The sequence below is a fragment of the Coturnix japonica genome, chromosome 1 (assembly GCF_054131305.1).
Source record: "Coturnix japonica strain WE chromosome 1, WE-NBRP24, whole genome shotgun sequence".
Lineage (NCBI taxonomy): Eukaryota > Metazoa > Chordata > Aves > Galliformes > Phasianidae > Coturnix > Coturnix japonica.
In genome coordinates, this window is record NC_140663.1 from 168818269 (window position 1) to 168838070 (window position 19802).

Below are 19802 nucleotides of genomic sequence, written 5' to 3' on the forward strand. Positions count from 1 at the left end.
GCTCGGCGGGAGAGCGAGAGCGGGCTGCGAGTGGGCGGATCTCGCGAGAGCGGCGCTGTGCTCTGTGTGGTGCTATAGAAACGGCGGGAGGTGGCTGTGGTGTGTGAGGGCAGCGATCCGGGCTGGGGGCTTTGGGCCTTTAAGTCTTTAAGTGCGTCCTATGGGCCTTTAAGTGCGTCCTATGGGCCAGGTTGGGCTTTGGGGGATAACGTTGCTTACACGGTGTGAGGGGGTGGGTTGTTCTTAGTCGGAAGCGGCTGAAGCAGATACAAGGCTTTCCTCATCTGTACTCCATAGTTCTTAATGGAAGGCTGAGCATTTTCCAGTCAGCTCGCTGTGTCTTCGTTCTGACCCGTTTGTGTTCTTACCTCTTAGGTATTAATGCATCTATGACACCAGGAGGTGATTCTCTGCCTTCTCTCGCTGTGGTTGGAGCCTTTTCTGAAGGAATCCCAGCAGGAAGATGAGTGCCGTCAGCTTGCAGTAAGCTCCCGTCAGCTGTAGCATCATGCAGTTCTGCCATAGCAGCCAGCAAACCTTCAGTGCATTTGGAATGAGCTGAGCTCAGATCTGTGTGTGTTTTCGTGCAAGTGCTTTCCTTTGTATGTTTGTAGGTTCCCAAAGCGAACAAACATGGAATGTTCCTTTGCAGAATACTTCAAAGGTTGAAAACAGAGGGTTAATTAGTTTTTCATGAGGTGTTTGCAGACATTTTCTAAGCTAAATTGATTAGGATAACCTAATTCTGAAACTCGTTTGTGTGGTCATAGGATACTCTATGACTCTAACTTGGAAGGGATGCATAAGGATCATCAAGTCCAACTCCTGGCTCTGCACAGGACCACCTAAAAATCAGACACCGTATCAGAGCATTGTCCAAATGCTCCTTGAGCTCTGGCAGTTTGGGGTTGTGCCCACAGCCCTGGGCAGTCTGTACCAGGGCCTGACCAAAATCAAATGCCACTGGCAAGTAAAGCAGTGAAATGTTTTGAGAGTGTTACAGGAAAGATGCAGTGAGAAGAGTTTTACAACAGATCTACTGTGTATTTAATGCAGGACAAGGGAAAATGGATTGAAGTTGAAAGAGGGTAGATTTAGGTTGGATGTTAGGGGGAAGTTCCTCACTAGGAGAGTGGTTAGACCCTGGAACAGGCTGCCCAGGGAGGTTGTGGGTGCCCCGTCCTTGGAGGTGTTAAAGACCAGGTTGGATGGGGCCCTGGGCAACCTGATCTAGTAATTGTGTATGTTTGGTGGCCCTGCTAGGCAGGGGGTTGGAACTACATGATCCTTGAGGTCCCTTCCAACCCGGGTCATTCTGTGATTCTGTAGTGACTGTATAGCAAACAAGTTACTTTAATAAGGTTTGTGTTGAAATCCTTGATGCTCCCTAACATAAATTTTCTTGGTTTATTTAGGGATGATGAAGATACCTTTAAGATACTGATTGCTACTGATATTCATCTTGGCTATTTGGAGAAGGACCCAGTGCGTGGAAATGATACATTTGTAACATTTAATGAAATTTTGGAGCATGCTCAAAAGAATGAAGTAAGTATTACTTTTTGGAAAGTAAAGGAGACTAGAAAATCACCGAATCATAGTGTCTGGAAGGGACCTCCAGAGATCGAGTCCAACCCCCCTGTCAAAGCAGGTTCCCTACACCATGTCACACTGACAGGCATCCAAGTGGGACTTGAATATCTCCAGAGAAGGAGACTCCACAACCCCCTGGGCAGCCTGTTCCAGTGCTTCATCACCCTCACCATAAAGAAGTTCTTGTGCACATCCATGCGGAACTTCCTATGCTCCAGTTTCTGCCCGTTTCCCCTTGTCCTGTCTCCACACACTGCTGAAAAGCGTCTGGCCTCGCCACTTTGCCCCCCCCACCTCAGATATTTATAGACCTGGATCAAGTCCCCTCTCAGTCTTCTTTCTCAAGGTTAAACAGACCCAGTTCCCTAAGTCTCTCCTCATAGGGGAGATGCTCCAGGCCCTTCACCATCTTAGTGGCCCTCCGCTGGACTCTTTCCAAGAGATCCCTGTCTTTTTTGTACTGGGGAGCCCAGAACTGGACACAGTATTCCAGATGAGGCCTCACCAGGGCAGAGTAGAGGGGGAGGATCACTTTCCTCCACCTGCTGTTCACATTCTTTTTCATGCACCCCAGTATGCCATTGGCCTTTTTGGCCACAAGGGCACCCTGCTGGCTCATGGTCAATCTGTCGTCCACCAGGACACCCAGGTCCCTCTCAGCAGAGCTCCTCTCCAGCAGCTCATCCCCCAACCTGTACTGGTTCATGCAATTATTCCTCCCTAGGTGCAAGACTCTACACTTGCTTTTGTTAAACCTCATCTGGTTTCTCACTGCTCAGCCTGTCCATGTCTGTATGGCAGCACAGCATTCAGGTGTGTCAGCCAATCCTTCTAACTTTATATCATCAGCAAACTTGCTGAGGGTGGCTACTATCCCCTCATCAAGGTCGTTGATGAGGATGTTGAACAAGACTGGACCCAGCACCAACCCCTGGGGAACACCACTAGTTATAGGTCTCCAACCAGATTCTGTGCCACCAATAATGACCCTCTGTGCTCTGCCAGTCAGCCAGTTCTCAACCCACCTCACTGTCCACTCCTCTTCCTCACTTCCTCAGCTTTGTTATAAGGATGTCATGGGAGACAGTATCAAATGCCTTGCTGAAATCAAGGTAGACTACATCCACTGCTCTCCCCCCATCCACCCAGCCAGTGACAACATCATAGAAGGCTACCAGGTTGGTCGAGCATGACCTCCCCTTGGTGAACTCATGCTGACTGCTCCTGGCAATCTCCTTTTCTCCCAGTTGTCTGGAGATGGCATCCAGCACAAGCTGTTCCAGGGGACAGAGGCGAGGCTGCCTGGCCTGTAATTACCTGGATCTTCCTTCTTGCCCTTTTTGAAGACCAGAGTGACATTGGCCATTCTCCAGTCTTCAGGCACCTCCCCCATTCTCCAAGACCTCTCATAGATGATAGAGAGTGGTTCAGCAGTCACCTCTGCCAGCTCCCTCAGCACATGTTGATGCACCCCATCAAGTCCCATGGATTTATGAACACTGGTGTTGCCTAGGTGCTCACTGACACCTTTTCCCCAACTAAAGGGCAGTCTTCCATTCCCCGGACTCTCATTAACCTCCAGGGTCTGGGATTCCTTAGGGAGAGCTTTTCCACTGAATACAGAAACAAAGAGGGCATTCAGTATCTCTGCCTTCTCAGCTCCAAGTAGGTCCTGGAAGAGATCAAAGCTGGCTCTCCTAAATTCCAGGGTAGCAATCGTACTTTTTGCTTTGCTTCTTCTACTCAGGATCTTGAACTCCACCATCTCGTGGTCACTACAATCCAAGCTGCCCCCGACCTTTACTTCCTTAACAAGTCCTTGTTAGTGAGAATAAGGTCCAGTCTATTCCAACCTGCTGGAAGCTATGAAGCTTAATCTTGTAACCTTTTGTAATATTAAACTAAGCATTTAATTATTGCAGCCAATTACGTTTTTCCCTTAGTAAAAGAAATGCTAATATCTTTGTGAGAGCATTCTTCTACTTAGAAGCCATTTAATGAGTTTGCTTACGGGTCTTTAAGGTAATACAAAGTGCTGTATTGAAATAATGGAGCTCTTTGTTTCATGCAGGTGGACTTTGTTTTATTAGGCGGGGACCTCTTCCATGAAAACAAACCTTCCAGAAAAACGATACATACTTGTTTAGAGTCACTAAGAAAATACTGTATGGGTGATCGTCCCGTTCGCTTTGAAGTTCTGAGTGATCAGGCAGTTAATTTTCAGTTCAGCAAGTAAGTCTGTTTCTTACAAGTTATGTGTCTGTTTTTCGTATTGGATGAATTTGTTGTGATTTTTGTTTATTTATTCTTAAATGCTGTATATCACGAAATTATAGAATGGCCTGGGTTGAAAAGGACCACAATGATCATCTGGTTTCAACCCCCTGCTATGTGCAGGGTCACCAACCACCAGACCAGGCTGCCCAGAGCCACATCCAGCCTGGCCTTGAATGCCTGCAGGGATGGGGCATCCATTATGTTTATTCACAGCTACTTGGTGTCATTTGTGCTGCTGTCATGTATTTTTGATGACAATTTGAAGAAAATTTGGGGAATTTCTGTACACAAATTAATAGTGATAATAGAACTTGTTTTCCTCTATTTCTTCAGGTTTCCATGGGTGAACTATCAGGATGAAAACCTCAACATTTCTATGCCCATTTTTAGTATTCATGGCAATCATGATGATCCCACGGGGGTAATTATTGTCATAATTATGCCGCTATGTTATGAAAATAATATTGTGGAAGTTGTGGACTTGTATAAAAATACAGTTCTCAAGGAACAGGCTTAAGTTTGAGTCAGTTCCTGACCTCTTCATATAAATATTCTGTGTACCTTCAGAAATCATCTTTGTTAGTGGCAGCAGCTTATAGGTGTCATTAAAAAAGATAATTGAACTGATGGATCCATATGGACTCTATTATATCTCTTAACATACATAGGCTTTGATAACTGGGGACAGTATCACTTCCCATACCAAGGAGTGGCAGCCCTTTAGAAAGTTTCTGAAACAAACTCACCTATAGAAACTGAAAACTTTTTTCTTAAGGAAGTGTTAATAGTTTGACTTGTGCTTAAATTCCCAGTACAATTGATAGGCACCTTCAATTTTGAGTGTTTTATTTCAAGAAAGGTAAACTAGAAATGTTGAGACGCTCATTTAAGATCCTTTTCTACAGGTAGATGCACTGTGTGCACTGGATATTTTAAGCTGTGCAGGATTGCTGAATCATTTTGGACGTTCGACTTCTGTGGAGAAAATAGATATTAGCCCCATTTTATTACGGAAGGGTAGAACAAACATTGCTCTGTATGGTTTAGGTAAGAGCTTTTCTGTCATTCTGTGGCCCAGCTTTTCACGTATTACCAATGTTCAATATGTCTAAAGCAAGTTGGATCAGATGCACCTTTCGGTCTGATGTTACAGTGTAAAAGTAAATAGAGTTGTATTCATTCAGTGCAGTGTTGTTGCCACTTTCTGTTTAGAGAAGTTCTACACTTTGGCCCTTTATTTTATATCTATCCATGAATGCTTCAATTCCAATTTCCAAGCAGCTTTCACAGTTCTTTGTTAAGTCCTAGCTGGCCATGATTCCTTCTATTAAATGAGATATTTTAGAGTTTGCTCGATGTTCTAAAAGTTAGTAATGAGTGTTTTAATACTGCAATAGAAAACTTCACAAAAAGCAGTCGAATTTCTGATACACAAGAAAAATCACAATTGGGAAATGCTACAGCATCCTGAAGTGGAAATGGTGCTGTGCAAAAGTGTTTGAGAAATGTTCCTTTGAAGACATCTCTGTCTTATACCCTCTTGGCTTTGATTTATAAAGAGCTTTTTCACGCAGAAGAGAAACACAGGACATGTAGGATTCTTTGAAATCCGTAATAAAAATGAAGCATTGATGTGGTTGGTTTGGGTATTCTTTAGTTGGTTGGGTTTATTGTGCTTGTTTGGGTTGTGGTTTTTTGTTTTCCTTTTATTAAGGAAACAAACAGTAACAGATAATTCAGAAGGACAGCAGATTTTTTTCTCCTGCTGTGTGAGAAAGCACAAACTTTGTAGAATTCATGGTTTCTCTCTTGTTTTCTAGAGATTTTCTAAGTATGCTTAAGAACTCCATCTGTACTCATTCATATCTGGTTTTGAAGTGTTTCTTACAACAGAATGTGCTTATTCCATTGGCATGAAACAAAACATCTCCTGTTTATAATTCTGCCCCTGGTGTACAGCGTTTGGCACAGAAAACTGTCAAAGGGTTTTTAAGCCAGGTCTAGGTAATGAAACTGCTTTCAGCAGTTATTTAAAGGTAGATTTCTTGTGAGAATGCCTTGCATCACTAGATAGGCTTCTAATATAACTATGTTATGCTTAGAGTTCATCATCCCACCATAGACTTCTTAGTCATAAAAACAACAATCTTATCATGGGGTTGTTTTACTCTTTTTAATAGAGTTGCTAATTAAAGCACTATAAAATATAGATAGATCACACAAAAATGCTTTATTGTTTTGTTTTGTCCACTACAGGGGCCATTCCAGATGAGAGGTTGTATCGTATGTTTGTCAATAAACAAGTAACCATGCTGAGACCAAAGGAAGATGAAGACAGTTGGTTTAACCTGTTTGTGATTCATCAGAATAGGTAGCAGTGCTGAATGAATTACGGTGACTTGAACTTACTGTGGTATTCTCGTGAAACTGCTTTGAAAACTGCAGGAGAGAAAGCCAGCTATGTTGGCTAGTGCTTCACGTGAGTGCATGGCCTCAGGATTTTCCCAAACAAGCAGTTCTTACAGAAGAACCATAATGGGAAAGAATTGAAGTTAAATGAGTTGGAGATGCTGGAAGTTGCTTCCCAAACTCTTCATATTTGAGAGCCAAGGAGAATTTCATTTAAGTCTTAATCTGCATGTTAGAATGAGAGACCAGTAAACCTCACATTCCACTTCTCATGCTTTTTGACCCATAATTCCATTATTTTTTTTATCTTCACTTGCATTGCTATTCTTTAAAGTTTCTCTTAATTAGAGGATAGTTAGCTTGTGTTTTGTCTGCCTACCCATTTCCTCCAGTGGTGTCAGTAGAAACAGGCAGAGTTCTTTTCCAGATTATTTAATTTTTCATGATTCAGAGTGTAAACATCATGTGGGAGATGACGGTGAGGCAGAAGTCAACAAACTCTCTGGGGGTTGGAGTCAATGATCTCTAGAGGTCCCTTACAACCCCTACAATTCTGTGAAACACAGTTGGGAGCCCAGGCTGTTAGCTCTGCCCAGTAGGCTGAAGATGTTCTCAGTCTCCTCCATCTTCTGGATAGGGACAGTGAGCTTCATTCAGAACAGAAAAGCCCTACTGAAAATTTCCCTGTGTAATCTTTGACTCAAATCTGTGTAAGTTGTCTTACCCAAATACTTCAAACAATTGGATAAAGGAAAAAAATGTGAAGAATACCTGATGTAAAATATACATCAGGTATTTATGCTGGAGATTCTCCATCACTTTAATATTACATTGATGGTTTTCTTCTCCTTCACTCTCCACGTGTTCCAGCCCATTACCATACATTAATTATTTTTCTGTTTTCTTGAATAGAAGCAAACATGGAGCCACCAACTACATTCCAGAGCAGTTTTTAGATGACTTTATTAATCTTGTTGTGTGGGGTCATGAACACGAATGTAAAATAACTCCAGCCCAAAATGAACAGCAGCATTTCTATGTTACTCAGCCAGGAAGTTCGGTGGTGACATCTCTGTCCCCAGGAGAAGCTGTGAAGAAGTATGTGATTTCTTTATTTTGTTTTAATTGTTATTTATCTCTTGTCTTATGTGTATTGTGTTGACAAATGACACCTATGTAGCCAAGAAAAATACTCCTTTTTAGTGTGAAAGGAATTGTGATGTAACAGGGATTAGTGTCACAGTGTGACATGAGAAATTAATCAGTTGGAATCAGTGCCTGGGATGAGTTTGTTTTACTTAGAACTAAACCTGACATTCAAAGCAAATGGAACTTATCCAAGCAGAGTTCCACACAGATAAATTGGAATCCAATGAATGGTGTGCAGAACAGGCACGATCTGAGTATGCTAGGTGGGAAGTTTGGCAGTGCCAACCCTGAAGTGCATATCCAAGAACTTTCTATAGCTTTAATGTTTTTTACTGTAGCTATAGAAGTTTAACCTCAAAGCATTCTCCCCCCCAAAAAAGAGCCACGAGGTTTAGAACAAATCTCAGCACCATATTCTTAAATTCATCTTCAGGTAATTTGCCTTTTTCCTCCTAGACACATTGGTTTGCTGCGTGTTAAAGGGAAAAAAATGAAAATGCAGAAGATTGCTCTAGAGACCGTGCGAACTTTCTATATGGATGATGTTGTCCTGGCTGATCACCCAGAACTTTTTAATCCTGACAATCCTGGAGTGACTCATACAATACAAACATTCTGCAGGGAAAAGGTAACTTCTATTGCTCACCGTGATGTACAGAAATCAGCATGCAGGTAGGGAATGTGATCTGTGACTGGTTTTAAGTCCCCTATTATTTGAGACTGACAAGCAGTGTTTCAGCTGACGGCTGATTTCATGACATTCACTGCAGCCTTGGCCTTTAAACTAGGATTACCTCTAAAGAACAGGCTGTAACTGCTTTGCAGGAGTCCATCTAAAACCCAAGAGCTGGGTTGTACAGTGTGAAATGATCCAAGTAGCTAAGGCAGGTTTATTGCGTGCTCTTGGTTCTTAGGTCTTTATTAGTCTCTTCCTGCTTTTCCCTGTAAATGAACATGAACTGGTGTAGATGCTACCAAGCTACACTGTATTGGAGAAACACAAGTTAGATTTGAAGGTTTCAGGTATCTGTAAGAGAATAAAATGGAACTGAATTCCTGCTTCTCCTCCGTAGATTGAAATGATGTTGGATAATGCAGAAAGAGAACGCCTTGGAAATCCACGCCAGCCAGAGAAGCCTCTCATTAGATTAAGAGTAAGATTTTATTTAATTTGGATTATTTTGCTTGTAGAAAGTCACTGAGAAAAGTTGCAAAGCAAAAACAGCACTTGTTGTATAAATACATGCAATTTCTTGCTGTGTACAGGCAGTACAATCTGCTCTCGTACTCTGATTCTCTTAACCTCCGGTAAAGCTAATGTATGATACAGAATAAGGTTGTTCAACAATGTGCTTCTTTGCTGGTCTGAACAAGGGGATCAAAGTGGCAATTTACAGAGGATTTTTTAAAGTCATATCATCCTGGATAACCTAATACATGGAAACCTTCCTTAACCCTAGTAAATAGAACAAGCTGTGGATCTGTGCTTGTATTAGCTATTCTGCATAGTATGGTAAAGCATTAATTTTAGGTTGGCTTATTTTTTTACTTCACTGTTTGTTGTTTTTTTTTTTTGCTTTGAAGGGTAACATAACAAGCATGTCATGGTTTGTATGATTTCTTTTTTCTTGCTTGTTCCATGTCTTATTTCTTTCTGTCCTCACTTAGGTTGATTACACGGGTGGCTTTGAGCCATTCATTGTCCATCGTTTCAGCCAGAAGTACATGGATAGGGTGGCCAATCCAAAGGACATCATACATTTTTTCAGACATCGTGAACAAAAAGAGAAAAACGGTAATTGGAAAGGAAGGCTTTCCTTAGCTTTCATTTTTCTTCCTTTGTTTTGCTACCCAGCCTTTGCACAGCTCTGGTGTCTACCAACTAATGAGTTACAGGAAGAATAATGATGTATATAGTCTTAGTGCAGACGTGTTTCTACTTCATCCCCAGATTTGACCAAAAATTCTGATACTGAATGCAGTGTCTTTCAGGAAGTTGTTCATAAATAGTTCCCTTTTGCCTCAGATCTTACTGAGTTGCCTGTATAGCCCCATATCAGACTGTGACATAATCACAAGGAAGAGCTTTAAATATCTTCCTTCTGGAACTTCCAAAAGGAGACGGTTGGCTGTGGGCACTCAGTAGGAAGAAAGGTGTATGAGGAGCTTTTGGCTTTTCAACCTGTTCCAGGGATGTCTCTTTTCAAGCATTTTCTGACAAAACAAATAACAGCTGTTATTGTAGCACTTTTCACTGTGCCTGGAATTTTTAATAAATGGTTAATAGATATTGCCCAAATACTGGATATGTAATAGTCACTAATGAAGGTACAGCTTGCACAAGAACATACTGTGCTAATCTAAAGAACTGTTAATGTTACACATTAGTGCATTCTGAGTACTCCAGTTCCAGAGGCAGTTATTATTTCCACTGTCTGTTTTATAAAGATTGAAGCCTGATGGTTCATGAATAAAAACAACTTCTAGGGAAGCGGTTTTGGTGTTCTAAATTATGCCATGTTGGTCTTGTATTTAGTTCTGGTTTTGATTTGCTCATTAAATAATCCCATTAACATTTTCAGGATGTAAAACAGCTCCCTCGCTGTATTTTATCAATATATTTGAATTTTCCTTTTTAATCTGAGCTCGAGGAAGGAAATATAAAAAGAATGCCATTGTTCTTTGCATTACTTTGCGCTCTTCTGCTGTAAGTTGGGTGGCTGATGAAGCAGGCAGAATTTCCTTTGGATGTATATGTAACACTGTGGCTCAGTACAGGATGATGTTTAGACTTTTTAATAGTTCAGAAGTTGTTATTGTTTCTTTGGTTATAGCTGCTTATCTAACAAGGCCAACTCAGCAGCGTTTAATACTTGGGTGTGACAAATGTCTACAAATAGCCATTAGAATCATGGAATGGTTTGGGTTGGACAGGACCTTTAAGATCATCTCATTCTAACCCTCGTGCTATAGGCAGGGACACCTCCCATTAGACCAGTCTGCAGTCATTATGTATTTATTGGTACGGTGTGTGATAACCTCAGCTGATCATCGCCATCATTCTTCTGTTGTTCCTACCTTGCTTCCTCAGAGTGCAGGGCAGCCTCACTGTGCTATGCCTTTTTCTTTTACTCAGAGTCAACCAGCATAGTTATGATAACCTTCAGGTTGTAGTGTTCTGTTCCTGATTCCAGATGTTTAGTAGTTAGAAGTATCTTCTGTATCTATGAGGAATGTCTTTGTCTCGTATAGATATTTCATCTGTTATATTTAGCTGTGTTTGCATCCAACTGTGTACAGTTTGAATAAACCTTTACACATAAAAGGGACCGTGATTCCTAAGAGATCTATATTATTATTTTTTTTTCCTCTTAAATTGCTGAAATTAGGATAATAATTAAAATCTGTCAGCTCCTGCATGAGTTGTGAGTTACAGCATCACTGTGCTTTTCTGTTTTAGACAGTGACCTTAATTTTGGGAAGCTGTTTAGCAGACCTGCTTCTGAGGGGGTGACGCTGAGAGTGGAAGACCTTGTAAAGCAGTATTTTCAGACAGCAGAGAAGGTATCTTTGTACCTTGTATGAATTTGTGTATGGGATTTATTTGTCCTTTTGTTACACTTATTACCTAATTTATGGATGTGCTGAAAAGGCTGACAGCCACCAAGAAGGTCCTTTATTGTCTATATAACTGTATATGCCTTAGGTAAGCAATTAACTGTTGCCATGTAGGGTAGGTAGGGTGTGTGAACACAGGCTGTTTTGATAAATCACAGTAGCACTTCTATGAACTTGTAGCATCTGTCCTTCACTAAATGTTGCATCCTGTTGCTACAAAAGGAAAGCTTGAGGCAGCACGATCTCAGAAGCTACCTCAGTTTATTATGGGGAGATGGTGAGCCCCTACCAGTTACAAGTACCAGCTGAGTTGGAATCATTTGTTACAATTCAGTGTGTTTGGTGTCCTCAGGTTCAGTGCAGTTCCACATGCTTAAAGCAGAGCAGAGAGGACAAAGAAAGCACCTGACAGTTTGCTTTTGTCTCACCCTTTCATTAAACCTTACCTGCTGCCTTTCCCCAGCTATGGGGCTGCAAAGTCTTAGGAGTAAAATAATAGTGACCAGTGAGTCAGCCACCCAAATGCTGAATCTAGAAGCTATTTCAGAACATGCTTTATGGAAGGTCTTTAACACTCGGATTCCTGAGGCTAAGATCACCAATCTTGTATCACCTTGCCTAACACAGGCCCCTCTCAATTAAGCTCTGGAAGGGCTCTTTGCTTATCTGAATATGATAGGGAATGGAACCCAAGATGAGTAGTTCAGAAGCAAGCAGTGCTTCAAATGTATGCCATCCCTGAATCCCGTAGAGAGAAGTAGCATGGTCAAACACTGTACTATTCTATGAGGAATAATTCTGCTTTTAAACTGTTTTCCTCTCTTATTCTGCAAAATTGTCCCTCTTAGACCATCTTCCCAACTTCTTTGTATATTCTTATATAAACAGCTTAAATCAGTCCCAGCATCTGAGGTCTGTTTCAGCTGCTGTTTAAACGCTTTCCATGTAAGGGTTTCTTTCTCAGGGCATCTCTTCTTACTCTATTGGGGTAAGGAAGATGAAGAAGAGAATGGCAGTGATTCACCACCAGTAGCTTCTGTTACTTCTGCTAATGAGGGCTGGTGGTAATATCTCACTGTAGAATATTTTGATGAGTATCATCTCTATGACCAAGGGAGAAGTGTGTTGGTGTTTACATTTCAGTAGATTTCTGCTTAATAGCTCTTGATGCTTCAGAATAATTTAGTCAGTTTTTTAATAGTAGTATCTTACAATAAAACTAATTAGCTTAGAATCTGTAATAATTCAGTGCCTGTTCCTAATTACTTTTTCTGTCTCCGTGAGTAGATCTCCATTAATTTTAAAAAGGGAAGTAAACTAGGAAAAGAAAAATACAACTTACCATCTCCCTCAGTATTGCATTTGAGATAAATTGTTTTAGATTTGACCAGCATTGCAATTTCCTTAAGCATTTATGAAATAAAATCTGGAAAACACTATGTTAGGGGAGGTGTAACGTGCTCATAGCAAGTGGGTAGTACCTATTGGGAGGAATAATGTTTGCTGGTTGCTCAGTTGTTTTCTGATTGAAATCTTCGATGCTACTTCAGTGTTAACTTCTTTTGAAACCAAACATCATGTTTAGCTGGAATAGCAGGACTGTTACTCATTTGCTTTGAAACTGTTTTCTCCTTATTTTAAAGAAGGTGCAGCTTTCACTTCTAACTGAAAGAGGAATGGGAGAAGCAGTGCAGGAGTTTGTGGACAAAGAAGAAAAAGATGCCATAGAGGAACTGGTGAAATTTCAGCTAGAGAAAACACAAAGATTTCTTAAGGAGCGTCACATTGATGCAGAGGAAGAAAAAATAGATGAGGAGGTAATATTCTGTTATGGTCAAATCTTTAGGAGAGGTGAAGATAGTAGAAAAGTTGGTGCTCAAAGCTGGTTACGTAGCCTTGCCTTTGTGCTGCACTTGCACCACTTGCCTGTAGTCCTTTTCTGTAATTAATGTGCTGATTAGGTTCCAAATAGAGAGTTCATAAGTTTGTGCTAATGATGTTTTCTGTTATGCTTCTATTGCACTTTATCTCATCTCAATATCTTGGACATCTAACTTTGCTTCATCCTCTACCCTGTCTTCTCCATTTATCCCTATTTCACTGTCACTTACTGACTGTTCACTTATTTTGCTTCTCTTGAACATATCTTCTGCATCTCATCATTTGTCCCCAGTGGCACAATTACAGGAGAGCTGCCAATAGGATGTGAGGTTCTTAATTTGTAGCATCACACATACTGTGGTTATAATAAGAAGATTATAAACAAAACCTGAAGTTATTTTTATGTTCTTGCTCTCCTCTTACATGAGCTTCACTTCAGTTCAGAGATAAAGGCGTCTTTCTTACTATGTTTCCATTACTGTACAAGTTGTTATTCTGAAGGAAACTTACTACTGTTATTATTCATTCAGGTGCGAAAATTTAGGGAGAGTAGAAGAAAAAACATGGAAGAGGAGGATGAGGAAGTTCGTGAGGTAACTCCTCTGAGTTTTGGACTTAGACTGAAAAATGGAATTTTGCATGTGGGTGAAGTCACTGTATAATAATTCAGCGTCAACCCTGCCAAAAAGTGCCTGTCTACCAGGAGAAGATTAATGAGTCTTGAAATCATCCTTTGTGTAATATGTGCCTCAGCTGCTGTTCAGTTCAGCCATTGAGATCTGCTCTTCTAGAAGTTTATGAACCTGAATGTTCAGTTGCCTTTGCTTTGAACCCGGCAGATGGCCTTCAGAGCTCTGTCAGCTTAAACTGTTGGTGATCCCATCACCAGTGGAGGTGTGAATGGGGTGTATTGATACTAAAAGAAATTGCTGCTATTGGTAAACATTTTGATACTATTAGCCTTACCAGCAAACCAGATCCTAGATCTCCCAGAGATTTGTGTCTGGATGTTATAACTCTTTCCACAGAGAATTCCCAGCCACTACTGGTTTGTTTTTATAAGCTGTGTATGAAATTTTGTGGGAAAGAACACCTCGAACAAGATTCATTTCTCCCAGTCTGTTGTATTTTCACATTAACAAGTTGTCGCTAATGACAGTGAAGGTAATGTCAGCGGAGCTTGGAGAATTCTTCACCTGAGCATAACTGACAAAGGTGAACAAGTCATCATAACTCTGCAGACCGTGTGAGCAATGACATTAACCAGCTCCACATATGACAGCTGCACATCCAAATTAAACAGAATAAAAAATGCCTCAGCTTTATGAGAGATGTCCTTGCCTTCCATAAGGTTGTGGATTTGGATATTCTAAGGCTCAGTTGTTTATCACAATTAGAATTCAACAGTACTGCATTTTGTAATTTAAGGTTCTTTGTCCTCCAGCACCTATTATTCCATTACAGGCAATGACGAGGGCTAGAGCTCACAGGCCTAAGGACGTAGTTCCTGACTCAGCCTCCAGTGATGAAGAACCCATGGATACAGAGATGAAAGCATCTGGTGATTCAGATGATGACATCCCCACAACACTGAGTCGAGGAAGGGGTAGAGGTAGGGCAAGAGGTGCAAGAGGGCAAAATTCAACAGCAAGAGGATCATCTCGAAGGGGAAGAGGTAAGAAAAACACTCAAATTCTTCACTGACTGTTTTCTTTAAAAGACTATCTCTTCAAATGCTTCCGTCTAGTGGAATTCTTCCCAGCTGTGTGGAGGCATAATAGACTCAGATCCACTATTAGGAAGGTCTGTTCTATGAATTGCACAAATATATCTTTGCTGCTAATGGTAATGCAGCATTATGCATTTGATGGTATAGGCAGAATGTACGGATTGTCTTAAATAGCTCCTTGGTTTTGTGTGGTTGTGCAAACCTTCCATTATGGAGGGCTATAAAGAAAAATAAATAAAAGATGGGGACTTGCCATGGTATACTCCTTCAGGTTGTCAGTAATGTGCCCAAAGGTCTTAAGTGAGAGATCTAGGAGCAGGATAAGTTGGAAGAAAGGCAGTCATCTTAGGATTGAGTTGGTTAATGCCTTGACATCAGTTGTGAGTGCGTGATTTAATGCTGTGGTTCAGTCAGAGCAGTGACACGTCTGTTGAGGCTGTCTGTGGAGCTGTAAGCACTTGACCCAAAGTTGTTCAATCTTTGTGTCAAGGAAGAAAGGAAGGGAGTAATTAGATTTTTATTTAACTTGCCTTTCATTGCTGAGAAAAATGTCAGAAAATGTCACACAGAAAAAAAAAAAAAAAAAATAACCCTTAGGAATTAAAAATGACCACTGAACAGATTTGGATGTTGTTGATTTTTCCTATAGGAAGCACTAGCCAAGGGTCATCTGCTAGCAGCAGAGCATACAAGTCTGTGCCTGACAAGAATTTGTCTATCATGGATGGTAAGCCTATGTTCTGTTCATCACTCTAATAGGCTCTCCTATTGTAGTGAATTTACTTACTGGTGAAGTACCTTTATTGCCTTCATTTCTATTAGTCCAATTCATCTGGGAGAGATTTTGGTTCCAATGAAGCAGGATAACTAACAGTGATCAGAGAAGGAATATAGTAATTCTATCTGCTGTCACTGGGGGTAAAATGAAGTGTACTGAGAACACCAGAGTTGGACTTGATGATCCTTATTGGTTCCTTCCAACCTGGCACATTCTGTGATTAGGCTGGAAATGGCCTGGGTAACAGTTCACTGTAAACTGTATGCAGTTCTTTAAGGAATATGAATAGTAGGAGTATGTCTTAGCAGCATTTTTTCTATGCAGAATATGCAGAAACTGGTTAAAATTCATAAACTTGACTGATGTTTTTAGGTTTTGTAAGCTTTAAGAATCTATTTTGCCTTACATTGTAGCAAATTTAAGAAACATTGGTTAGTACCAGACAAGAGGAACTTATCTGCACTTTAAGCTACATGCATGAGAGCAGCCCTTACTTAGTACAGAGGGCAGGCTTTGATAATCTTAGTACTAAAGAGAAAATACTGCTCAAGAATCTATACATAAACCCCCTCCAAAATATCCAAAAGTGTCTCAAGTTTTGTTTAAATTAATCAAAGTCTCAGCAAATGGCTGAAAACAGTGCGGAGCAATCAACTTCAGAAGATGTGATCATGTCTACCAGGGTTGTCCAGCCCTTTGACTTGTCTGAGCCACATACAAAACTGAGGGGAAATAAACCAGAAAACTAGCAGGTTGGGTGCATATCTATGTTAGACATACAGGAATGTCAGTTATGGTAATGTTTTTCTCTACCTCTTAATCAAAGCTATAGATGTTTTTTCATCCAGACTGGGAAACACCTGCTGATATGTGTTGTCAGACGTCAGCAAGGGCTTAGCTTGTACTGTTACCTGCCAGAGACATTTGCTTCTCTTAGTTTGAGATTGACTTTCTTGCTTTACAGAGGACTTTTTTTTATTGCAGAAGAAACTGATGCTTAAGCAGACTTTCTGGAAGGAACAGCATGGTATAACATTATTACATTTTATTGTGTGAGCACTTTAAAATACTGCATTTATATTTTTTTTCCAGCCTTTAGGTCTTTGAAACCGGAGCCTTCCCAGAGCACATCTAAATTTTTCTCTGAGGTAAGAAGCATAAGAAAATGAGTGAAGCTGAATAGCTGCTGCCTTTTGCTGCCATCTGCTTTGAGAAACAAATACATAGTCATAATATTAATCCAAACCAACAGGTGTTCCCAAGCTGTGGGTTCTAACAGTAAGGTTCCACATGCTGATTTGTAGACTTCTTTTTGATACGGGGTCTATATGTGAAATACAAAGACCACTTGTGACCATAGACTGAGATACTAAAAGTAAATACAGGAGTGTTTTTTGGGTTTACTACACATAGTAAATGTGTATGTTTGGTGGCCCTACCAGGCAGGGGGGTTGGAACTACATGATCCGTGATGTCCCTTCCAACCCGGGTCATTCTGTGATTCTGTGAACATAGAGTAAAACTGTACTGGAGCCCTCTCATATGTGCCTTGTAAATAAGTAGCTATGTACTTCAAATGAATTCAGGAAACTTCCTGTGCAATAATACTGAAGTGTTATGTATTCTCTTTCTCTACAAATAAGTTATGTGAAAAAGCCTTATAAATGGTGTCTATCTTTCAGGAAATTATAGATGATGAATTGGATCTGGAAGAGTCTCATATTAGTCTTTCTTCCAAAAGAAACCAAAGGTCAGTGTGTTTATTTGGTGGGTGCTGCAATGGCTGCCTCATTTCTGATAGGTTATTGGCAGAGCCCAGGGAGCTGCTCCACTGCCTGAAATAATAGATTATCACAAAGCTTACAGAACTCATCTATATTTTTTGCCTGTTAACATGGATGGTCTTCATATAAAAGTAAGTTGGTGCACTGACTGACAGTGTCTGTCAGTCTCTGTGTTTGAGAATGTAAATTACTTTGCTCATTATTACTTTTTTTGTTGTTAAACTCTTTATTGGTGGTTGAAGGGAAACTTGCTGAAATGTGCTATTTGAGAATGTGCTGATGCCTTTTATTTAAATTTCTTTTCAAGGTTCTCAGCTATGTCTTCGTTTAGTAAAAGAGGTTCACAAAGCCAGACGTCCAGAGGAGTTGATTTTGAGTCAGATGAGGTATGGTATATTGTAACCTTCGTTGTCTGTTTATGTGAACTTCTATAGATGATTTGGGTTTGAAGTTATTCAAATAAAGCATTTCTGAGTAAAATCAAATTCATTTATTTTTACTAGCGCGACTACATTATTATAACCAGCTTTTGTATATACACACAAACATCAAAAATAAGACTAGAAAGAAAAATATCTCAAGTTCTTAATCAGTTAATCATCACTCCTGGAATACATTAAGTTAATTTCCTGGGAAATTAAGTAATTGTTTTGTATAAGATTTTGCACTAAACACACACTGAATTGTCACACACTGTGCAGCGCGTTGCTGTAGAATAATAGCAGGCTGTCACATAGCCAGCATTGCAACCTTAATGATGTCAAATGTTCACCACTTCAGAGAGGATGCTAAATTCTTATCCCTTCTTCCTGTCATCTCCTCTCGTACTTGAAGTTGGAACGTGTTTGTTCCAACATGAGGAAACAGTAGTTATGGTACATGAAAATCTCAGTAAAATACAATGAGTGACATGCAAATGGCTATAATTTCACTGAAGCGTGTGCTGCTCAGAATTATAACCTTTTCCTAGCTCGCCCCTGAAGTACGAGTTGCTGTTCTGATCACACTGACTCAGACTTAGTCTCTGTTCTCTGCATACTTGTGACTTGAACTTTGAAATCAATAGGAGATATCCTTGCAATCAAAAGCAATAAAAAGAGGCTTGTCAGAAAGTGAAGAATTGAGTGACCTGGCTATTTTAGTCTAGAGATGACTTTACCTTTGATGACTCAGCATGTGTTTTAGTTCTAGTAATGCACATCTGTTTATGAATTGCAGGATGACCCATTCAAAACCACTGCAACATCACGAAGAAAGAAGTGATCTGTGCCTCGCTATGCAGAAGAGACTGTAATGTAAATGGAAAGTAGTTGGCAAGGCCTAACTTTGCGTGACATTTCTCTGTACGTGATGGTTTGCCTTCAGCCTTCACTTCTATGAAATGTTTCGAGTGGCACCTAATTTAGTATCATTGAGTGATACATCAGTTGGTGTGTATAGATATGAATGCATACTTGGGCAGCAAGACATTTATTGTTAGTTTTCTACAGTTACAGTTGAAAACTCTTCAAGAGTAACGGTTTGATCCAAAGATGCTGCTTTCAGTAATAAAGCCGGAAAATATACTAATACTTTCAACTTAATAGGAGAACTAAACCCACTATTGCATTGTTACTAAATGTCAGAGTACACAGAAATCATTGCTGATGTGTAGCTCAAGAGCTGGCAAAGAGTTCAGGTAGAATTGCATTGTTGTTAGATGATAATTGACTTGAGAGCTAAAAGCTTACGGCTTCACAAGGAATGCTGGTTGAGGAGTAAAGCAGTAAGTCAATATGCATGCCATTGCCTCTTACCGTTTCCTTAGCTAACAGTTTTCAGGTGTCCGTTGCCATGGTCTTCCTAAAATGTCATTGCTGCTTTTCAAAAGAATTCTTCAAATATGGCTTTTAAAGTATGGTACTTGATTCACAGCTGTGGGGAGCCCTCTTGTTGAGGGAGCCCAGACCCATCTTTCCTTGCCCTTTTCCTCCTCTGTGCCTCACTCTGCAGAAGGTGTTTTTCTACAGCTGCAGCCTTTAGAATTAGCTGAGGGAAAAGTTAGAAGTGTTCGCCAGTCAACTTGTCAGAAATCCCAAATGCCATGAGTAATTAAAGCCATGCTTTTGCATTTCTATGTCCTCTGTCTGAGGGATTGGGCATTTCTGGTGTTTGGGTTCTCACTGAGTGTGGCTGTTACTTCACATGCACGTGTGCTGTAACAGTGGACCTGAATGACCCTTGAGCTTCCTGAAGACTTCCATGGAAATGATCAGGTCTGTCCAACTTCTAATGTAAAGTTCTGTAGCAATTTCCAAAGAAGTGATTTTGCTTTGAGGTATCAGGACATAATTTGGGCGTGTCTTTACTTTCATAAAGAGCTGTCACAGCTATTATGATGTTACCTATGCAAATAAAGAGCTGTTGTAAATGCCCTCTGGGATGAAGGTTTACATTTTGTTTTTAAATAAACTGTTTCTGTTTAATAAATTCTGTATGTCAGTTGTATGAACTCCTTTGAGTCTGAGGTACTGAGCTTTTTAGAATGCTTTCTCTCTCTGTGTTCCTAAGTGAAACCTGCTTTATTTAAAAAGACAAAACAGCA

The 19802-nt window shown here is 40.3% G+C and overlaps 1 protein-coding gene across 3 annotated transcripts; it reads left to right on the forward strand.

Annotated features, from left to right (window-relative positions):
* Positions 1–43: 43 nt before the first annotated feature.
* Positions 44–19687, forward strand: MRE11 (MRE11 double strand break repair nuclease). 3 transcript variants are annotated; one of them, XM_085508997.1, is made up of 20 exons: positions 44–190; positions 376–483; positions 1416–1548; positions 3665–3825; positions 4204–4291; positions 4776–4917; positions 6127–6241; positions 7192–7377; positions 7885–8056; positions 8502–8582; positions 9097–9223; positions 10889–10992; positions 12690–12863; positions 13458–13520; positions 14392–14602; positions 15306–15383; positions 16527–16582; positions 17117–17184; positions 17526–17604; positions 18437–19687. In XM_085508997.1, the coding sequence occupies exons 2-20, from the start codon at positions 464–466 to the stop codon at positions 18479–18481; spliced, it is 2103 nt and encodes a 700-aa protein (XP_085365123.1). In that variant the 5' UTR covers positions 44–190; positions 376–463; the 3' UTR covers positions 18482–19687. The 3 variants fall into 3 exon arrangements, with proteins under 3 accessions (XP_085365123.1, XP_015707791.2, XP_015707790.2); XM_015852305.3 differs by having other exon boundaries at positions 44–151; XM_015852304.3 differs by having other exon boundaries at positions 44–99.
* The last annotated feature ends 115 nt before the right edge of the window (positions 19688–19802 follow it).

Bases quoted from the DNA above. Each gene is read 5' to 3' on its own strand.
- MRE11 (XM_085508997.1), top strand. From the start codon at position 464: ATGAGTGCCGTCAGCTTGCA. The intron at 8,583-9,096 runs GTAAGATTTTAT...GTCCTCACTTAG, and splicing joins AGCCTCTCATTAGATTAAGA to GTTGATTACACGGGTGGCTT. The intron at 13,521-14,391 runs GTAACTCCTCTG...ATTCCATTACAG, and splicing joins AGGATGAGGAAGTTCGTGAG to GCAATGACGAGGGCTAGAGC.